The following is an 18278-nucleotide window of genomic DNA, read 5'->3' on the forward strand; positions in this document are numbered from 1 at the left end:
TTATTTCTTATGAGAATGGGATGTTTTCCGTCCCATTTTAAAACAAGGATATATTTTAAAATTGGCTGATCGACTTGACCAAAAGTCCCAGTCCAGCACATTACTGTGGTGTTTGAATCAATTTACGAATCGCGACGTACCGAAAATAGCCACTGACGCTCATATATATTTCTACTACAATGCCTCTGTTATAAGTCACACAAAAAAAGGTTAATGAAGCTAAAACAAACATACTATCAAAAGAATATAACGAATAATGATTGCAGAACTAACCTTATAAGCATGGTAACGCGCTCGACGGCCGTAAACCGCTTTTGCGCATCAGGATGGTGGAAGGCGTCCCTCACGAGTGCGCAGAACACGTCTACCCCGCCCGTCAGCGTCACACAATGCAGCAACACGGGCACTGCCACCGAGCTTATATGAGACTGGGCCGCATCGCAGACGTTCCAAAGACTGGAAATTATATAACGATGATTGATTATAGTGACGTTTGTATTAGAAGGTAGTTTTAAATTATTTTAAGAAAACAGTGTCTGTGTGAGAAGTACGATGGTTAGGTAGGAATATACCGCTTGAAGTGTATACATAAAACTGAAGATGATCGCATAAACATTTCCCGTATAAAAATTGTACATATCTATTTTGTTTTATAACAAAAGCATCTGGAAACAATTTTATTAAAACCAATATTATAACTGAAAGACTCATCGCGACAATCGATCCCTTAACCATAAAATGTATTTATTCAAAGCTAGACTCCTAAAAGTGGTTTTTGGCGCATTCGGTATAATCACGAACTTTTTAAAGAACCAAATGTCGTCAAGACTATTAAACTGTTAAACAATGCAATGGGCAGGGCATGTGCAACGCATGGTAGGCACGAGAGCCCCAAAGGGGTTGATGGAGGGCACTTTGGAGGGGCGTAGAGGTCTAGGACGAGAGGGTCGGTGGAGTGATGGAGTTGAGAGGGATATGAGGGTTCTGGGAGTTCGGAGCTGGAAAGAAGCAGCTTCTGACCGCATCAAATGGAGAAATAGGCTTGACCAAGCCGAGGCCCACCCAGGGCTGTAGAGCTTTGATGATGATGAGAGTCCTAAAAACTTAATTGAAAACAGATGTCTTACTTATCAATGAGGAGATTCTCTTGGCACCATATCAAGAAGCCTTTATGTTCCGCCAGAGCATCAGTGTTTAGCACCAGCACTTGAAGACACTGCAGTAGATGGTACAGTACATCTGGTCGTTTAGTGTTCTTCAGCTCCTAGAACATATATACTTTCTTTAATGTTCCGTCATTGATTTAAAGTACATTGTATTATTTGAATATAGAAAACTCACTAGATTTGATGTTAACAAATGGTGTACCAAAGAAATGTATCATCATCAACAGCCTATTGCAGTCAACAGCTGGACTTAAGACCCCAACTGGAGGATTTGCCCAAAATCACCACGTTGGGTAGGCGGATTAGTGATCATAGGTGATGGTAGTAGTAGGACAGAGGACGCTGCTGCCCGCTCTCCGTTATATTCCGTTAGTCGCCTCGTAGACACCCGCGGGAAGAAGAGGGGTGGTGATAACTGTATTCTCATCTGCCGTCACCACACGTGGATGAATTTTTATTTGTGTCAATATTTTCATCCCATTGATCAATTAATTTTAAAATTATACCAAAAACTAAAGTTGAAAAAAATCGTAAATACTGGCGGAAAAAAAAATTAAAATAAGACAAGTCAGAGGTACGTGCCGGGCATCTTGCACTCTCGCACTAGGTTATCCCGTCCTTATCACGAATCGAATGGCGTAAATGTTTGCTATATTTTATGACAAGCACACCTGTAGCAATTGATGAATGTATTGAAGTTCCTGAGGCAGCTCTTCAATGCAGAAATGAAACTTTCCCGCAGAAGTGGGCCAAAAGTTGGTCATATCATCATCCACTGATTCTCCTTCATTCTGGCCCAATAAGTTAGGCGTGGATACCTTTTAAAACCAAGATAAGAAAGTTTCATTACAATACAAATGACGATAAATGTTATTTTAAAACATTTTAATTATTGTTTAAAAAAAAGTAATACAACATTCTTAAGGTCCCTATAAATCGTTAAAAATTATAAAGTGATGTTATATATAGTGATATGTTATCATTATTTATTGTATTTTTTTTTTAATTGTTAATATTTTTGACATCCCATCTCATAAATTTATGTTAATTATAAATTTTTAATAAAATGTTTCTCTCTAATTTTGTAATTTTCAAATGTATAACTATGGGCTATGCCTGAAATAAAAAGCTTATTATTATTTTTACTCACGTTGGCAGTTGCAGTGGCAACATCGGTGTCCGTCAGTGTAATGGAGTGCGCCGTCGCCACGGGTGGCTGTTCCGCGGGCGGCAAAGACACCGCCATGTCCAGCTGTTCCGTTATTGTCTCAACCGTTGCCGTCATAATCTATAACCACATTCTCATCTCCACACTTATTGCTACTATAATGTTTAGAACATCGTGATTTTGATTGATAGGAAAAGTTTACGTGGTTCAAACAATGATTGCCTTGCCTTTCGGAATTCAAACATCTTTTTCATCTATTTCTGCGACATCTCTAACTACACCATTGTTTATGTGGGCTAGAAATTTAGTTATACTTTTTGCTTGAGAAATAGATTCTTCTAATTCTCTGGTTTATATCAATATTTATGTCGATATGAATCGAAATTAATAGTGTTTGTCTAGTCTAATCTACATCAGTTGCGTGCATCAAAACTGTTCTTAAGAAAGCTAAATTATTAAAAATAAATTAATTGCTTTCATTAGCCATTATTTTGTTGTTTTTCCTGGGATTAAATTTCATTTAAATGTTTCACATTTGTTTAAAATTAGAAACTATGATATTGAAATAGAAATAATTGTTTATGTTATTAATTCAAAAAAGAAAATATCACTATATAAAAATAAGAATTCAAAAGATCATTCATATTAACATTAAATTTGAATTCACTTTGCATTTGTTTTGAATTTGCTAGAACATCATTGTTGTATAATTTAAGGTAAACCCTAACATTATGTATTTCAACTTTACATTTGACGAATTAAATAACAATTAATTTTCATCACAAGCAAAGTGAAGTCGTCAGTTAGTGTTATTCTTAATATTTCTCTTAATATTTCTTTAAAAGACAAATGTTAATCGAATTAGAAAAAAACCCTTCAAATACAATTAATAAAACAAACTAACGTGAAATGTCTGAATAAGTTTGACTAAAACATTTATGTTGATAATAAAGAAATCATTTTTAGAAGAGATAAAAAATTAAATACAAGAAAAGAGAAAGTTTAAAAAAATTCAAATACCAACTCCAACATCCTTATCATCAGAATAACACCAACAATCTAAACATAAACACTAAACCAAAAGAACGAACACGCGTAAGAAGCGAAATTAAAAAGTTAAAGATAAAGGTCGAAACGTACTTGCGTATCGCCTGACGATTTTGTCAGAGTGGCGTCCGACCCGATGTCGCTTATTAGTGACATTTGCATGAAATGAACAAACTATACATCTATTATATACATACGGGTACTAGCCCTGTGCCCGACATTCTGATTGACTTGGCGGGAGATTGACAGAAATTGATACAGTGATCGAATCTTAAATACTTTACTGTTATTTAAATCAATTTCTGTTTTTTTTTACATTCTCTTCACATATCATATTCAGTGATTTGCAATTGATGATAATTCGGTCGCCGCATCAAAGTTCTATAGAAGATTACTTAATAAACAGAACATATTGTTTAAAAATTGTTGTGTTCATAAGTAAAAATTAGGTTATATTGATAGCAACACAGCTTTTTTCAGATATATACAGTGCAATATGTATATACAGTGTAATATGAGTAGTCATAATATTATAATTTAACCTATAATATGGTATGCTTGATCCGAGTATACAGGTCTGAACATATTGTTAAATAAAGCTGTATTTATATCTCAATCCAGAGCTAATAACATTGAATATAGATCAAAAAGAAATTAGCAGCGTTCTTAAAATCTCTCCCACATTCATTTAAAGAAATATGAATTTTATTTACATATATGTATAGTACGAATAGTTCCGGGTCAAATAAACTACCCTGCAGTACCCATAAGTTGTAAAATGGAAAGAAGACGCTCGTTTCAACTGTTTTTTATTCCTACTGCAATAAACCCAATCCAATCTACAATATAATAATATTGTAACTCGTAGTTGTTTGTACTAATTTATTAAATAAATAGTAAAAATCTACTTTTAAGAACGTTTAACACAGTCAAAAGCTTTTTCAAAACATGATGAATAGATATGTTACATTTTACACTGCTATATCATTATTATTTAATTGAAATTGTGAACTGGACTATAAATATCAAACGTTTTAAAGAATTAAATGTGGTAGCGATCCCTGATAAACATGCAGCCCATATAAGCCACAAACATATTTTCGTATATAATAAAAATTTAGTAATAATAATAAAAGTGATTAATAAATAACTTAACACAGTTATGTAATAACACACAGAAATGGATAAAGCGATGCCAATGTTAATTATAATAATAACGACGCAACTAATTTCTACAATAAAAATAATTACAAAAAGTTAAGGGTTGCAATTTGTCTTATAAGGAGCCTAGGAAATCATTTTAAGGATGTTTTAAACTCGAAGTAAAGTTATGATGTATTATTAGATCTACCGCTCAGCGAAGTCAGACTCAGGAGGTCTACTGTTTTTTAAAGTCCAAAAGTTTTGCTGCCACAAGGAAAATTTGCAAGAAACATATTATTGGAAATACTGGTATTTTTTGCAATTTTTGAATGTATTCCTAGATGAGTTATTTCATGTGATTACGGTTTACCGGTTTATAAACAAAATCCATAGTAATATTATAAATGCGAAAGTTTGTTTGTTTGTATGTTTGTAAGCAACTAATAGACTTGATTTTTGGCAAAGAGTTAGTTGAAAGGACGGATAGTAACATTGTTTTTTTATCCCAAGAAAACAAACGGTAACCATGGGATTTGTAAAGAAACCGAAAAGAACAAGGCTCCTAAAAAGACAAATTGTAATCGTCCCGCCAACTCAATGCGCCCCGTTCCCCATATCGAAAGCCTCATACGTACATGCGGCATATGAACGAGCACCCCTCCTACAGAACCCTTCTCGGAGAGCGGATGCGCGATGGTCATGAGTGCGTCCACAGACGTCGCGGGCGTCCCACCGGATTTACTGCGCTCGTCTTCTGATTGGTTCTTCTTTGTGAGGGTTTCGGACCACGCCTCTTCGGTCGATGTCTGTTTTTTGTTAAGTCATAGGTAATATATGATGCCCTTAATGTTATATAGATAGATTTGAAAAGGGCCAGGAGCACTCTGAAGGGTTAATTTTGTTGTAATTGAATACGATATCAACGAATAGTTCGTTACATTGTTCACTACAAATAAACAGAAATATCAAGAATTTATTGTTTTCTTGATGTAAATATTGGCACGGCTTGAGTATTAATTCTTGAATGCCTCCTTTCCGTAGATGAGCGCTGTGGTCCTTTAAGTAGTTCTAGGTTAAATAACTGGCGAGGGTAATTAAAGAATTTATAACTAATGAATTTTCTCTGGTCTGGTCTGGTCTGGCGGATTACTTTGGCTAGTTACCGCCAAAGACTTGCTCCGAGAGAGAGAGCTCTTGCTAAGAGATCGTTCCGATTCGATATAGCCTCGTATATAGCTGTTACGGGTATGTATGGATTTAATGTAGCTGCCATAACCCAAAAAAGCTACCCCGCTACCATCTTAGACAGCAACATCGTTTATACATCATCATCTCAAATACTGGTGCTGCTGGATATAGGTATTTTGCGCCGCTTGTTTCTAGCTTCCCCTGCTACTCGTTTTAAGTGGTCTGTCTAACCTATTTGGGGGTCTAACAACTTCCCAACACCTATCGATTCTGCGAGCTACGTGCCCCCCATTGCTTCTTTAGCTTCACGAGAAAATAAAAAAGAAAAAAAAACAACGGTACCTCCGAGTGATGCGGTGGCGAGTGCGGCACGAGCGTACGTACGAGCCGCACGGCCAGCTGGTGGCACAGCGCCGCGGCCTCGCAGTACGCGCACGCTCCCGCTGACCGGCACTCCGCTGCGTATTGGTAACAGCTATTTACGCAACTATTTGGTTAAGCAGGCGTTACTTCCGGGATTCCATGAGATACAATGAATCATCATAATATCAACCCATTACCGGCTCACTACAGGAGATGAGTCTCCTCCCACAATGAGAAGGGTCTAGCCCATAATCCACCACGATGACCCAGTGCGGATTGGTGGACGTAACACGCCTTTGAAAACATTATCGAGAACTCCCGGGCATACAGTTTTCCTCACGATGTTTTCCATTACCGTTGAAGCAAGTGAGAGGTTCAGAGGTGCGTGCTGAGACTCGAACTCGGCCCCCGAAAGTGAAGCCAAAGACCACAAAACTGGGCTATCGCCGTTTTATATACATATAAATTTATTTGTTTTTTTTTAATAAAATATCATATACTACGACAATAAACACATCGGCATCTAGCCAAGTAAGCGTAGCTTGTGTTATAGGTGGCTTGTGACTGATGAATATTTTATTGAATAATAAACATAAATACTTAGAATTAACAGATAAAAGCCCAGATACTGAAGAACATTCATGTTCATTGCACAAACATTTTACAGATGTGGGAAAAGAATCCACAGCCTTGGTGGTCTCGGAAAGCAGGCTCGCTGCTCACTGGGCCAATCGGAAATCTAACATGATCATCACAACAATGAATATTAAGCTTGATCCACGAATTCCGCGGAAAGCAGGGGAATCTGTACGGTGTAATTTATAATTCCTTCAATCTTTTTCTAAGGTTTGGTTCATTCTAAAGTAAGAGAGAACATTGTACGAAATTTTGCAGATTCGTTCTTTTTAAATGGAACTTCAAAACGCGAGGTCTGTGTTGAGGGGAGACACTAAAACTTACCATGTTCAATTGTGTTCATTTGATTTGACTTCAACATGAGACGTAACAACTTCGTTGCCTCACTGCTCACATTCTGTATGTTGATGCGATGATGTTGAAGCTCCATCTGTCATCAGAATGGAAACTCTGTCATCGTTATCATCATCATTATCTTCATCAGACAAATCTGGTGGCGCAGCCCACCTCTTTGATTGGTATAAATAGGTTTTAGAAATCGGAGGTGGTCGAAGTGAGCATAAGCTAAAACAAAGCATACGTTTCGCGTGCAAATGCATCTGCAGTAGCGTTCAAACTTGAGTCTTGCGAGCAGCCAATTATTAGACTCGACGTACTGATTTTAACTATCAATTCTAGCTGAACCAGCAGTAATCAGTTTTCCGTCACCGAAGTGAAGACGCAGGTTCGGCGTTATAAGTACTACCACCATGTTTATTTCTGTCGCCATGCAGCATTGTTACAGTGTTGTGTTCCAAAGCTTAACAGCTACGCTGAGGCGTAACCTGAGGGTTGACGGACACAGCTGCACATTGCAGGACGTTGTTTCATGCCCTACGAAGTGTTGTTCTGTTTATAGGCGCTGGTTTTCCACTTACCATCAGGTGGGCCATGTGCTTGGTCCGTCAATTATCAGTATGATAAAAAAAGGAAAAAAGAATATATTTGGTTTTAACTCTCATTACCACTAGACATTACATTAGACATTATTTCTAAACAGTTGCTCAAATTAAATATTCACTATTACCGGAACACTAATAGATACCGCCGCACCGCGTCGCAAGCTTTTAATATAGGATTCTGAACACAAATAATTAATATACCTAATTTTTTTTGTTTGAATGCGAAAAAGTGATTCAAAAACGGATTTAACATCTCACCTGCTTCAAAAGTATATCGAGCATCAGTATGCAACATGTCAGATTCTGCGGCTTCGTCTCGTCATCTTTGTCCTTTTCCTTTTCGTTATTTGACGTTTGGTCACTCGTTCCATTTTCCTTCGGCTTATTGACATCCACTGAGGACATACCGTTAGGCGGTTTACAAATCCTCTCAGGTAAATTGACAACGCAGTGACTGAAGAGGTCGAATAAAGTTGACAACGGTATCTTTACTTCCAGCAGCGATATTGTCTGAAACCAAAATATACAACGTGTAACGGAATTACAAATATCCGTTGAAAGGTGCATAACTAATCATCATGTGAAAATATTAAATCAAAAGGACCATATTTATTTTTCCATACAAACTAATTCAAACATTCTAAATGTTTACTTATGGCAACCCTATTGAAGATAAAAGACCGACACGCGCTTAGTACCTACGCTATGCGACGCGTATTTTTTTTTTTGAATATAATTTGCAATTTATATCAAGAAAACCTTCACAAAAGTAAGATATTTTTTGACCAGTTTCTGAGTGAAGGTAAACCACTCCCGGTTTACCTGGAACCACTCCAGCACGGGCAGCACGGTGTCGGGGCGCGGCTGGTCGGACACGCGCAGGATGGCGAAGTTGTACAGGTTGCGCTCGTCCACGCCCAGCATACTGCCGTCGGGCTCCAGCACCTTGGCCACCGACACCTTCAGCTCCAGCAGCTCCTGGGACCAACATTGGTTGTTAGTGTCGGCCGCTGGGATTGCACCTTCGGCTCCGCTTTTGGGAGACAGAGTCCGTATCCCAACTGTACTGTAAGTTATGTGCGTTTCATGGTGAACATATTTATTACAGCGAGGTTACTGTACAATTGATGAATTTCTTAATGGAAGGTTGCTTGGAAGAATCCGGCCCCGCTTTCATCTCTCACAAGATAGGAAAATGAAAAGAGATTATAATTGGAATAAATGTTGGAAAAGAGCAACTGCTGAGTTTCTTGCCGGCTTCTTCTCGGTAGAATCTGCCTTCCGAACCGGTGGTAGTCACAACACACAGACAGCCTTGAAGTTTTAAAAGTGCTTTTATTAGGCCTACTTGAAATAAATGTTTTTTGAATTTTAGATTTTTTTGAATTTAGAAGGAAAACATTGTAAGGAAACTTGCATGCCTGAGGATTCTCTACAATGTTCTCAAAGGGTGAGGTAATGTGTGAGGGATTCCACCAATCCGCAGTGGGCTAGCGTGGTGGACTACGGCCTAAACCCTTCAAATTGTGGGAGGAGACCCGTGCCCTGTAGTGGGCCGATAATGGGTAATGGGATTTGAAAATAGTTTTAGTTGTAGATAAACTTTTTTTAACAGAACTTAACCGGGAGAGTACTATCGCCATGCTTATTTCTGCCGCTAAGCAGCATAGAAAGTGTTTACGGTCTGAAGTGCGTAGTTGCCGGTGTAATTACAGGCACATGAAGTGTTGCTCTGTTTAAAGGCAATTGTTTTCCACTAACCATCAGGTGCGCCACCTGCTTGGTCCGTCAATTATTACTATAAAAAATGCATAGATTTAATTTCGGTAGACTTCAACAGCTTTGTTGCACTGTTAACGGGCTGTTCTTATTAATCGCACCACAACTGGAATAAGATAACCTATCTATATATATAAAAGAAAAAGTGTGTTACCCACACACTTTTTCTGTTCCGTATAGGCTCCGAAACGGCTGGACCGATTTCAATGAAACTTACAGGGAATCTCCGGATTGACCTGGCGAGTAATCCTGTAAAGTTTGGTGACGATCGAAGCACTCCTATTTTTGAACTGTCAAACTGTCAAATATAGCTTTTATTAAAAATTGTATGATGTAACTTTATTGTTTAAATAAAATAAAGCAAAATCTAGCCGGCGAAACGGGCTGGGTACGCTAGTAAGACATAAAAATAAATCAAATTATGTATGGAAATAATTCCACCTTTTCCGGAACATCTTCGCAAATGGCATCCATCCAATGCGGCATGATGTAGTCCCAAATAGACTGGGTGATGATACCGTATGGGATCAAACAGTATAATCTGAAATTAACAATTTAGATAATTAATAAACAGATTTAAATAAAAAGTCCCATAAATAATATCCCAGATTAAAGTTGTTTTTGTTTCGAAGACATTTTTTTAAACTCGATGGTTTTTTACATATTTAATGTTCAACATTTAACACAAAATACAAATTCAAACTTTTTTATTCGTGTAGACATATCACAGACGCTTATGAAGCGTTCATATATATAATATGGTACCCATTGAATAAGGATCATACAGAATCCTCATTCAGCCATTTTTGTATGCAGTACATTGTGTCCAGAAATAGAGAAAACGCCCCGCGGACGTCTCACTTTACACCCGCGGAATGTTCTTAGCTCACAAACTTTTTCCCATTTTATGGTGAACGTTTAGAACATTACAGGTAAAATAATTACTATCAACTGTTAAATGGTATGTAGTGACTAACCGTTTGTTCGAGATACTACTAAAGTGAAGTGGTTTTTGATATCTACATTCTTTAACTTAAAACTTAAGCTAGGAGGTTTCCAATCCCGCCCTAGTCTAGGCCTTGAGAGCCCACAGTAAACTTAGCCGGATTTTTTGTTATCATCTACTATCGTCCGCAACCGTAGATACAAGTTTAAACTTATTTGACACTTGCTCTGCGAGATCATAATACGTGAGCTGTATTTGAGCAATTTTGGATTAAAGCTCAAGTATCCCAGTTCCCGGCTTAACGACTGAGTTCTGCCTGACACGCAACTCTATAAAGTCGTAATACCTGTTGAGCCCATCTTTGAGATGAGCGATCTTGGAGCCTAGGTTGTCCCAGTGGCCCGCCACGCGCATGTGTTGCGGCGGGTGCGGCAGCAGACATGACGTCAGCACGCGCCGGTGCTTCTCCGCGATGTTCCGCAACCACGGACACACGTGTTCCGATTTCAACTTCTCCACGGTGTTTGCTATTTCACCTACAATTTTAGGACGTTTTTGACTGAATGTCGATGTCGATTAGTCCTTGTAATCATTTTCAGATTTTGAGAACAACCATTAAATAGGTCGAATGATCCCAAATACAATGGGACTGTCTTGTCTAATTGACGTGTTTCTAGGGCCAACTTTCTGCTCTCACACCACCTAGGTCTAAAGTATTTATTAATACAAATCCAATGATTCCACAATCTACTGGCAAATCTTTAGAGAAACTCATTGACCAGTGAAGCACCAATTCCAAAGCAACATTATTCAGAGGTAGCCAGATTGCTATAAGAATTTAAGTTATGATAAAAAAAGAAAGAATTAATAATTTTCGTTTCGGAAACGATGGGGCTGACATTCTTATTTTTAAGAAAAGTCCCGAATAAATAAAGAATTAATAAAATAACAGAGAAACTCCATAGTACCAAAATGCATGGTCACCAAAATTACAAACGTGGCATTTCAGGTCAATAAGTATCCAGTTAGTGTTTGAAAAATGGACCACAATTTTGAAACAGGAAGATACACGGAAAAAACAACTTCTTAGAAACTTGTACCCAAAGAGTATGACTAATTTAGTATCGAAGATATAGTTTTTCATTACTAAAAGGCAGTCTTGTACCGAACATAATATGTCAATTGCCAAAGAGCGAGCTACATATTTTACAGAACTTTGCCCCATTGATTAAAAGCATTTTACAGTCATGGAATATGCAATATTAGATAGCGGTCTTATTAGTGATATGTAAACATGTCATAATACCTGCAGAACTTGACAATATATATTTAAATTCTCGCATGTTTGTTTGAAACAAATTCTAATTAACAGTGTGTTAAAATTTCAAAATTAACTCACCAGAATATGAGAAGGATGTGACATGAAACCAATGGAAGAGGACAGAAAGAAGTCGTCCTAGTACTTCGTCTGGCGTGTCGGGGTTCGGCGAACACAGACCCACCATTAACCACACCCCGTATCTAGAAAATAAATAATTATACCTATAGAAGTAGACATACAGGAAAAAAGAGAGAATTCGCAAGAGAACCAAGATATCCCGTATCGACTCCTAGAACGCAAGCAACGGCCATACTGATTCATAATTCATAATTCGGTTATCACTATCATCTAAATCACATTTATACTTACAAAAAAAAACAGTACCGGGTCGAATTATGTACATTAAAGATATTTAAAAAAAATTGGAGGGCACTGAACTGTAATTTTTTTCATTTATGTCTGTCTGTATCTGGGCCGCGCATCGCGCTTATATTTTCGAATGAAACTTCGCACGATTTGAGGTCATACTACGCGGTAGGACATAGCATACTTTTTATCCCAAAATTCAGCTCGGTTTCTTTGGGCGAGGGCATGAAAGTGTTTGACGATTTATCAGCATAACTGCCGCCAAATGTAAACAGATTAAAATAATTATTTTTGTATTGGATAAGTCTATCAATCAGTTTAGTTTTGTCCGAATTTCGTGTAGGTCTGATGAATGTGATTGGCGATGGAGGACGGAACTCCTCAGCGGTCGGTAGCGCTCACCTGCCAAGTAACTGTCTATCTTCAACGGGTATCGGATCGGGAAGGTTGACGCTCAACGTTGACTTGATCGCTTCTGTAGAACTGTCCGGGTCTTCCATGTTTATTGGCTTAGCTTCTTTCAGAAGGCTGTCAAAAATATAATAATAAGAATTTATGTTCGGTTATAAACTGTTGTTGCATATAGTTTTATGCACTAGAGCATAAATTAAGTTTAATTCCTCTTACCCGAAGCATAAATTAAAACTTATTGTAAATAATTATGTAAATTAAGCTTAATTTGCTGTACTCCGCGAAAAGCAGGACATATTTTTTTTTAATATTTCTTAATAAATAACACCATACAGATTCTCCTGCTTTTCGCGGACTATAGCAAACTAAGCTTTATTTACATAATATATCATGGATTTCCGCAAAGTAACGCCTGCTTCCATCCAATAAGTGAAAATAACTTTTGTCTCGCGATTTTAGGTAGGTTTGCTTCAGAGCCCCGAATGGGTCAAAACTGATTTGGCTCACTCCGCTGAAAGTTGTTGTGAGTTAATGGCGTAGAAACTGAACATACCTGATGATGGCCTCGACCAGGTTGGTCTGCATGTCGCTGTCCATCTGCCAGGCGGGCGGCAGGCGCGTGTGCACGACGTGGTCGCCGCCCCGCCGGCTGTTGTGGCGGTTGCCGTGGCACTGCTGGCAGTAGCTGGGGAAACGTTGATTCCAGATACTTGCTCAAAAAGTTGCACTTTGCGTGACCGTGCGATAACTTCGTTTTTTTGCACTACTGATTTTCCGGCATAAGATAAATAATAAATAAATATACTACGACAATACACACATCGCCATCTAGCCCCAGAGTAAGCGTAGCTTGTGTTATGGGTACTGAGATAGCTGTTGAATATTTTTATGAATATAATACACATAAATACTTATAATATACAGATAAACACCCAGACACTGAAAAACATTCATGCTCATGACAGAAACATTTTCCAGTTGTGGAAATTGAACCCACGGCCAAGGACTCAGAAAGCAGGGTCGCTGCCAATCGGTTGTGCATTCCGAATTCCGACCAAATCGTTATATGGCATTATTATGGCGTAAGAAAAAAACAACCTATAAAACTGTCTTGTTTTGAGTGTTTGTTTTTAAGTGGTTGAAAAAAGAAAACATTTTGAGCTATTTAAATAAATAAATATACGACGACAATACACACATCTTCATCCAGCCCCAAAGAAAGCGTAGCATGTGTTATTGGTACTAAGATGACTGATGAACATTTTTAGAATACAGATACAGATAAACACCCAGACAGTAAAAACATTCATGTTCATAACACGAACATTTTCCAGTTGAGGGTATCGAAATTACAGCCTTGGACTCAGAAAGCAGGGTCCACAGCCCATTTCGCAAAAATGGTAAAAAGATTAAAAGTATTTGAACCTATTCCTGCCTAAGCATTTATCAAAGAGATTTTTGTTACCGTATGGGATGATTTCCATTGTAACTGGCGCATTCGTTGGAGAAGCAAATCGAGTATGCAGCCTTATCCGCTGATCGACAATTCTGGAAAATAAAAGTCACGAACGCTATACGGAAGTGTGTAAACGCAAAATAAGTTTGACTGTGTTGCTTTATTTATAATAATAATAATCATTTATATCAGACGTTTCCATCCATAGATTGTTAGTATATTAGTAACAATATTTCCTTAACCAGTAAGTTAGTTTAAATAATAAATAAAGGAATTTGTGAATTAATCTTAACAACAAGTTGAATCGAGCCCAGCTCTTTGTGACACAGCTCGTCCGGAGAAGTACTACGACCATTATTTCCGCCGCCAAGTAGCTTTGTTATGTACCGGTCAGAAGGGCGTGGGTTGCCGATATGTTAAAAGCACATGAGTCTTAACACCTACGTATCAGGTTGATGGACCCAGTGCGGCACTTTGTAGGATGTATTGCTCTGGTTTAGGCGATCGCGAACAGATAGTAACAACTCAGCTTTGAACCATGTTGGGTAATCTAAAGTTTTATGTTTAAATAGTTTTTCCCTCTTTACTAAAAGATTTGAGCTGTTTTACGCCATTGGTTGGCCTGGAAGAGATCGATGTGTAGCGATAAGTCCGCCTAATTGTATACATCGCATAAACTCTTTTTTTTAAATCCTGTTTTTTTCATGCAATTTTCCTTTCAATAAATTAATTAATCTAGCCTAAAGTTAGGAATACTTCAAAAAAGTTAGGTAAAGTTGGTGACGCCATTTTTACTTTCGGGGAATCATCACCATAAAATTTGGTCCTTCGAGCCGGATTTCATAAAAAATATTTGATCACTTCCATCGAATTTCATAAATTTTAGTCATTCGATCCGAAGATCGGCCGATTCGATTTAAATTCATAATTTTAGGATTTAAATTATCGTTAATCATTACATTCTATGACTTTAAAGTTCGGAATTATTATTAGTCTATGCAACTTAAAGTACGCCATATTGTAGGTATTCACTAGTTCAGTTTGTAAGTTTAATACCGCTAAGATATTGTCTACATAATAGATTTAACGTTTTGTTTACTAAGTAAAGAAGTGCTAAGTATTTTATAATTATATATCTCTTTTCCGCACCGCTTGCTTCGTATTTCTATATAGTTTTACCCCGCTACTTAGTATTAAAAACGGATGAATCGTAGGTAAAGATATCTATTTCAAACGCATCATACCTACCAAACAATGCGCTCGGCCGCAGTCGTTTTTGTCGCTCGCTGCATTCAAGGTCACGCATGACCTCTAACTTGTTAATTGTTATACCTAGTTCTTTGCCCGGTTTAGTTTTTAAAATAGCATTATAACGCTTTTATTTAACCGCTCGCGTATATAAAGGGGTTGTGTGTTTATTATTATAAGACTGCAACTACTTTATATATTTTACGCATTTCTTGACGCATTTGCAAACACATATACACCTTTTTTATTATATTTTTATTTTTATAATTCGGTTTACTCCTTCAGAATGAATAAACCAGAGTCGGTTTCTTCACCAAGTCCATATAGCAAGGAAGAATGTAAGTTACGGTTGTTGGATGGCAAACGGGACGTTATATTTGCTCGTATGCAAAGAATGTTTGACACCGCTATTCAAGTCGAATCGGACAGCAGTAAGCTGCCTTCTTTATTGTCTCAGGCTTCAAACATAGACACTTTACGCAAAGAGTTTGAGTTAAATTTAGATTTATTCAATGAGGCGCAGTTAATGTTGAATCCAAAGGCTATGATTAATTACCAATCGTGGACTTCATTTGAAGAAATGTTTTGCTATGTCAAACAAATAATGGAGCGTCACTCTAATGTTGATAATACGAGTTCAGAGAATGACAGCGCACGTCCTATCTCTATTTTTCCTAAATTAAAATCCCATCTTCCGCCTATAGACTTAATGGAGTTTGACGGTCAGTTAACTAAATTTCCTTTGTTCTACCAGCAGTTTAAAAACATGATACATGATAATCCTAACTTAACCAATAATGAAAAGGTATTTTATTTAGTTGGTAGGTTAAAGGGGAAAGCCGCATCTGTATGTGCAGGATTGCCAGCCACCGCAGAAAATTATCCTATTATTTGGGAGGCGTTAATACAAAAATACGACGATCCGCGTTCGTTAGCCTGCGCTTATTTAAACCAATTATTGCAATTTAAACCGCTTGCTAGTACTAATGCTAATTCATTAGATAGCTTTATAAATACATTTAATTCTTCAGTAGAAGCTCTCAAACAATTAAAAATCGATCTTACTGATTTTATATTCTTTCACTTAGCCACGCTTAAATTAGATGCTGATACAGTTAAAATGTTTGAGATAATAAATCGCAAAAAACAAATTCCTACCTATAGGAGTCTTATAGAATTTCTGAAGGAACAGAATAAAGTAATGTCGCGCTCTCTTAATAAAGGATTAGAATTACCTCAAAATAGATATAAGGGGAATTCGATTCCGAAGCCTTCTACCAAAAGTTTTGTAAGTACAGAAACTGTAAATACTTTAAATAGTGCAGCTTGCAGTTTGTGTAAAATTGGTCAACACACACATCTTTATTCTTGCCCTGCATTTATGAAGTTGTCTCCGCATGAGCGGCATTTACATGTAAAAAATAATAACTTTTGTAACCGATGTTTATCGACTCATCATAAAACTTTAAACTGCTCTTCTCAGCGAAACTGTAAAAGGTGCACATCGGCATCACATCATACTGAATTGCATTTTGAACGCAATAATTACAACGCTAAAGATTTATTACCTAAAACGTCCAAATGTAACATAGGTAAACCGCCCTCATCTCCTAACGCAATTAATTCGCCTCGCGTGTCATCAGTTATTACTGAGGCACCTTCGACAAGCTCCTCTAGTGAAAATACACTAAATAAAAATAATTTTATATCTCAGACCACAAATACCACTTTGGTATGTAACGTATCATATGATTGTTTAGAACGCGTCACAACAACCACTTTGTTAGGTACTGCGAAAATAAGAGTGTATGACAAAAATAATTGTGCACATCTTATAAGATGCCTAGTGGATCCCGCATCGCAAAGAGATTACGTTTCAATCAGTTGCTGTGAAAAATATTCGCTACCTATTAGCTTTCAGAGTCGTTTTTCTGAAGTTCAAGGCATCGGCGGAGTATCGCAAAAAATAATTGGTGTTTCAGAATTTACGTTTAAATCTCGTTTTAATGACGCGAATGAATACTCAATACGCCCTCTTGTAGTTGAGCGAATCACTTCTCAACTGCCTGACTCTCATGTAGACATCACAGCCATTGATGGTCTTATTAAAAATTTACCTCTGGCTGATGATGATTTCGCAGAACCTGGTCCAATTGATATATTACTAGGGGTAAATGTGTATCGCAAAATAGCAATGGCTGATAAAATAAATGGTTATGAAAATATGCCTTCCGCATTTGAAACCTCTTTGGGTTATATAATTATGGGCGATGCACCTATTTTATCTAAACCTAATAATTCCCGCGCTTTGTGTTTTTTCACGAGTGAACCTTTAGAAAAAATGTTAGAGAGATTTTGGACAATAGAAGAGCCTCCTTCCCGCAAATTCTTAAGTCCTGATGAACAAAGGTGTGAGGACATATATACGGCTTCCACTGTACGCCAACAGGACGGAGCATATTCGGTAGATCTTCCCTTTAAAGAAGATCCTAATTTATTAGGTGATTCGTATTTTACCGCAAAGAAGCGTTTTCTCAATCTGGAAAAACGATTCATTAGAGATCCCGAACTTCATATTAGATATAATGAAGTTATTAAGGATTACCTTGATAAGGGTATCCTCAAACGCTTACCACCTGATGAACCTGCTTCACCAGGTTATATCTTAGCGCATCATCCAGTGATACGCGAAGACAAGAGTACCAAGGTACGAATCGTACTAGATGGTTCTTGTCCCACTGATTATTCTCTTCTTAAAATAGAAGAACCCTCCGCAAATAGGAAATTATCTTTAAATGATATTTTGTATACTGGTTGCAATTTGCAAGCAGACATATTTAACATTCTTTTGAATGTCCGCATTTTTCGCATCGCATTTTTTGCTGACGTCCGCCAAATGTATTTGTCTATATATGTCAATTCTCCGCACCGCAAATATCAACGCATTATTTATCGATCTTCACCAAAGGACCCACTTGAAATGTATGAATTTACTCGAGTGACCTTTGGTCTCCGCTCATCGCCCTTTTTGGCATTACGCACACTGCGCCAGCTGGCTAGTGACGAGCGCCAGCAATGGCCTCTCGCTGCATCAGTTGT

The 18278-nt window shown here is 37.5% G+C and overlaps 1 protein-coding gene across 5 annotated transcripts in view; it reads right to left on the reverse strand.

The window, feature by feature from the left end:
- LOC120633619 (protein unc-79 homolog) overlaps window positions 1-18278 on the reverse strand; it is a 66908-nt gene that overhangs the window by 31993 nt on the left and 16637 nt on the right. For 4 of the 5 annotated variants that reach the window (XM_039903872.1, XM_039903871.1, XM_039903870.1 and 1 more), the window contains 16 exons: window positions 13941-14023; window positions 13029-13160; window positions 12467-12592; window positions 11777-11898; window positions 10724-10913; window positions 9873-9972; window positions 8475-8630; window positions 7911-8162; window positions 7036-7141; window positions 6055-6170; window positions 5160-5330; window positions 3475-3555; window positions 2317-2454; window positions 1838-1984; window positions 1128-1264; window positions 274-456 (listed from right to left, as the gene is read on the reverse strand). In XM_039903872.1, the coding sequence (XP_039759806.1) occupies window positions 274-456; window positions 1128-1264; window positions 1838-1984; window positions 2317-2454; window positions 3475-3555; window positions 5160-5330; window positions 6055-6170; window positions 7036-7141; window positions 7911-8162; window positions 8475-8630; window positions 9873-9972; window positions 10724-10913; window positions 11777-11898; window positions 12467-12592; window positions 13029-13160; window positions 13941-14023 (2240 nt within the window). The remainder of the gene's footprint in view (window positions 1-273; window positions 457-1127; window positions 1265-1837; window positions 1985-2316; window positions 2455-3474; window positions 3556-5159; window positions 5331-6054; window positions 6171-7035; window positions 7142-7910; window positions 8163-8474; window positions 8631-9872; window positions 9973-10723; window positions 10914-11776; window positions 11899-12466; window positions 12593-13028; window positions 13161-13940; window positions 14024-18278) is intronic. The other variant, XM_039903873.1, reaches the window with a different exon arrangement.

This window comes from Pararge aegeria, chromosome 22 (assembly GCF_905163445.1).
Source record: "Pararge aegeria chromosome 22, ilParAegt1.1, whole genome shotgun sequence".
NCBI classification, from domain to species: Eukaryota; Metazoa; Arthropoda; class Insecta; order Lepidoptera; family Nymphalidae; genus Pararge; species Pararge aegeria.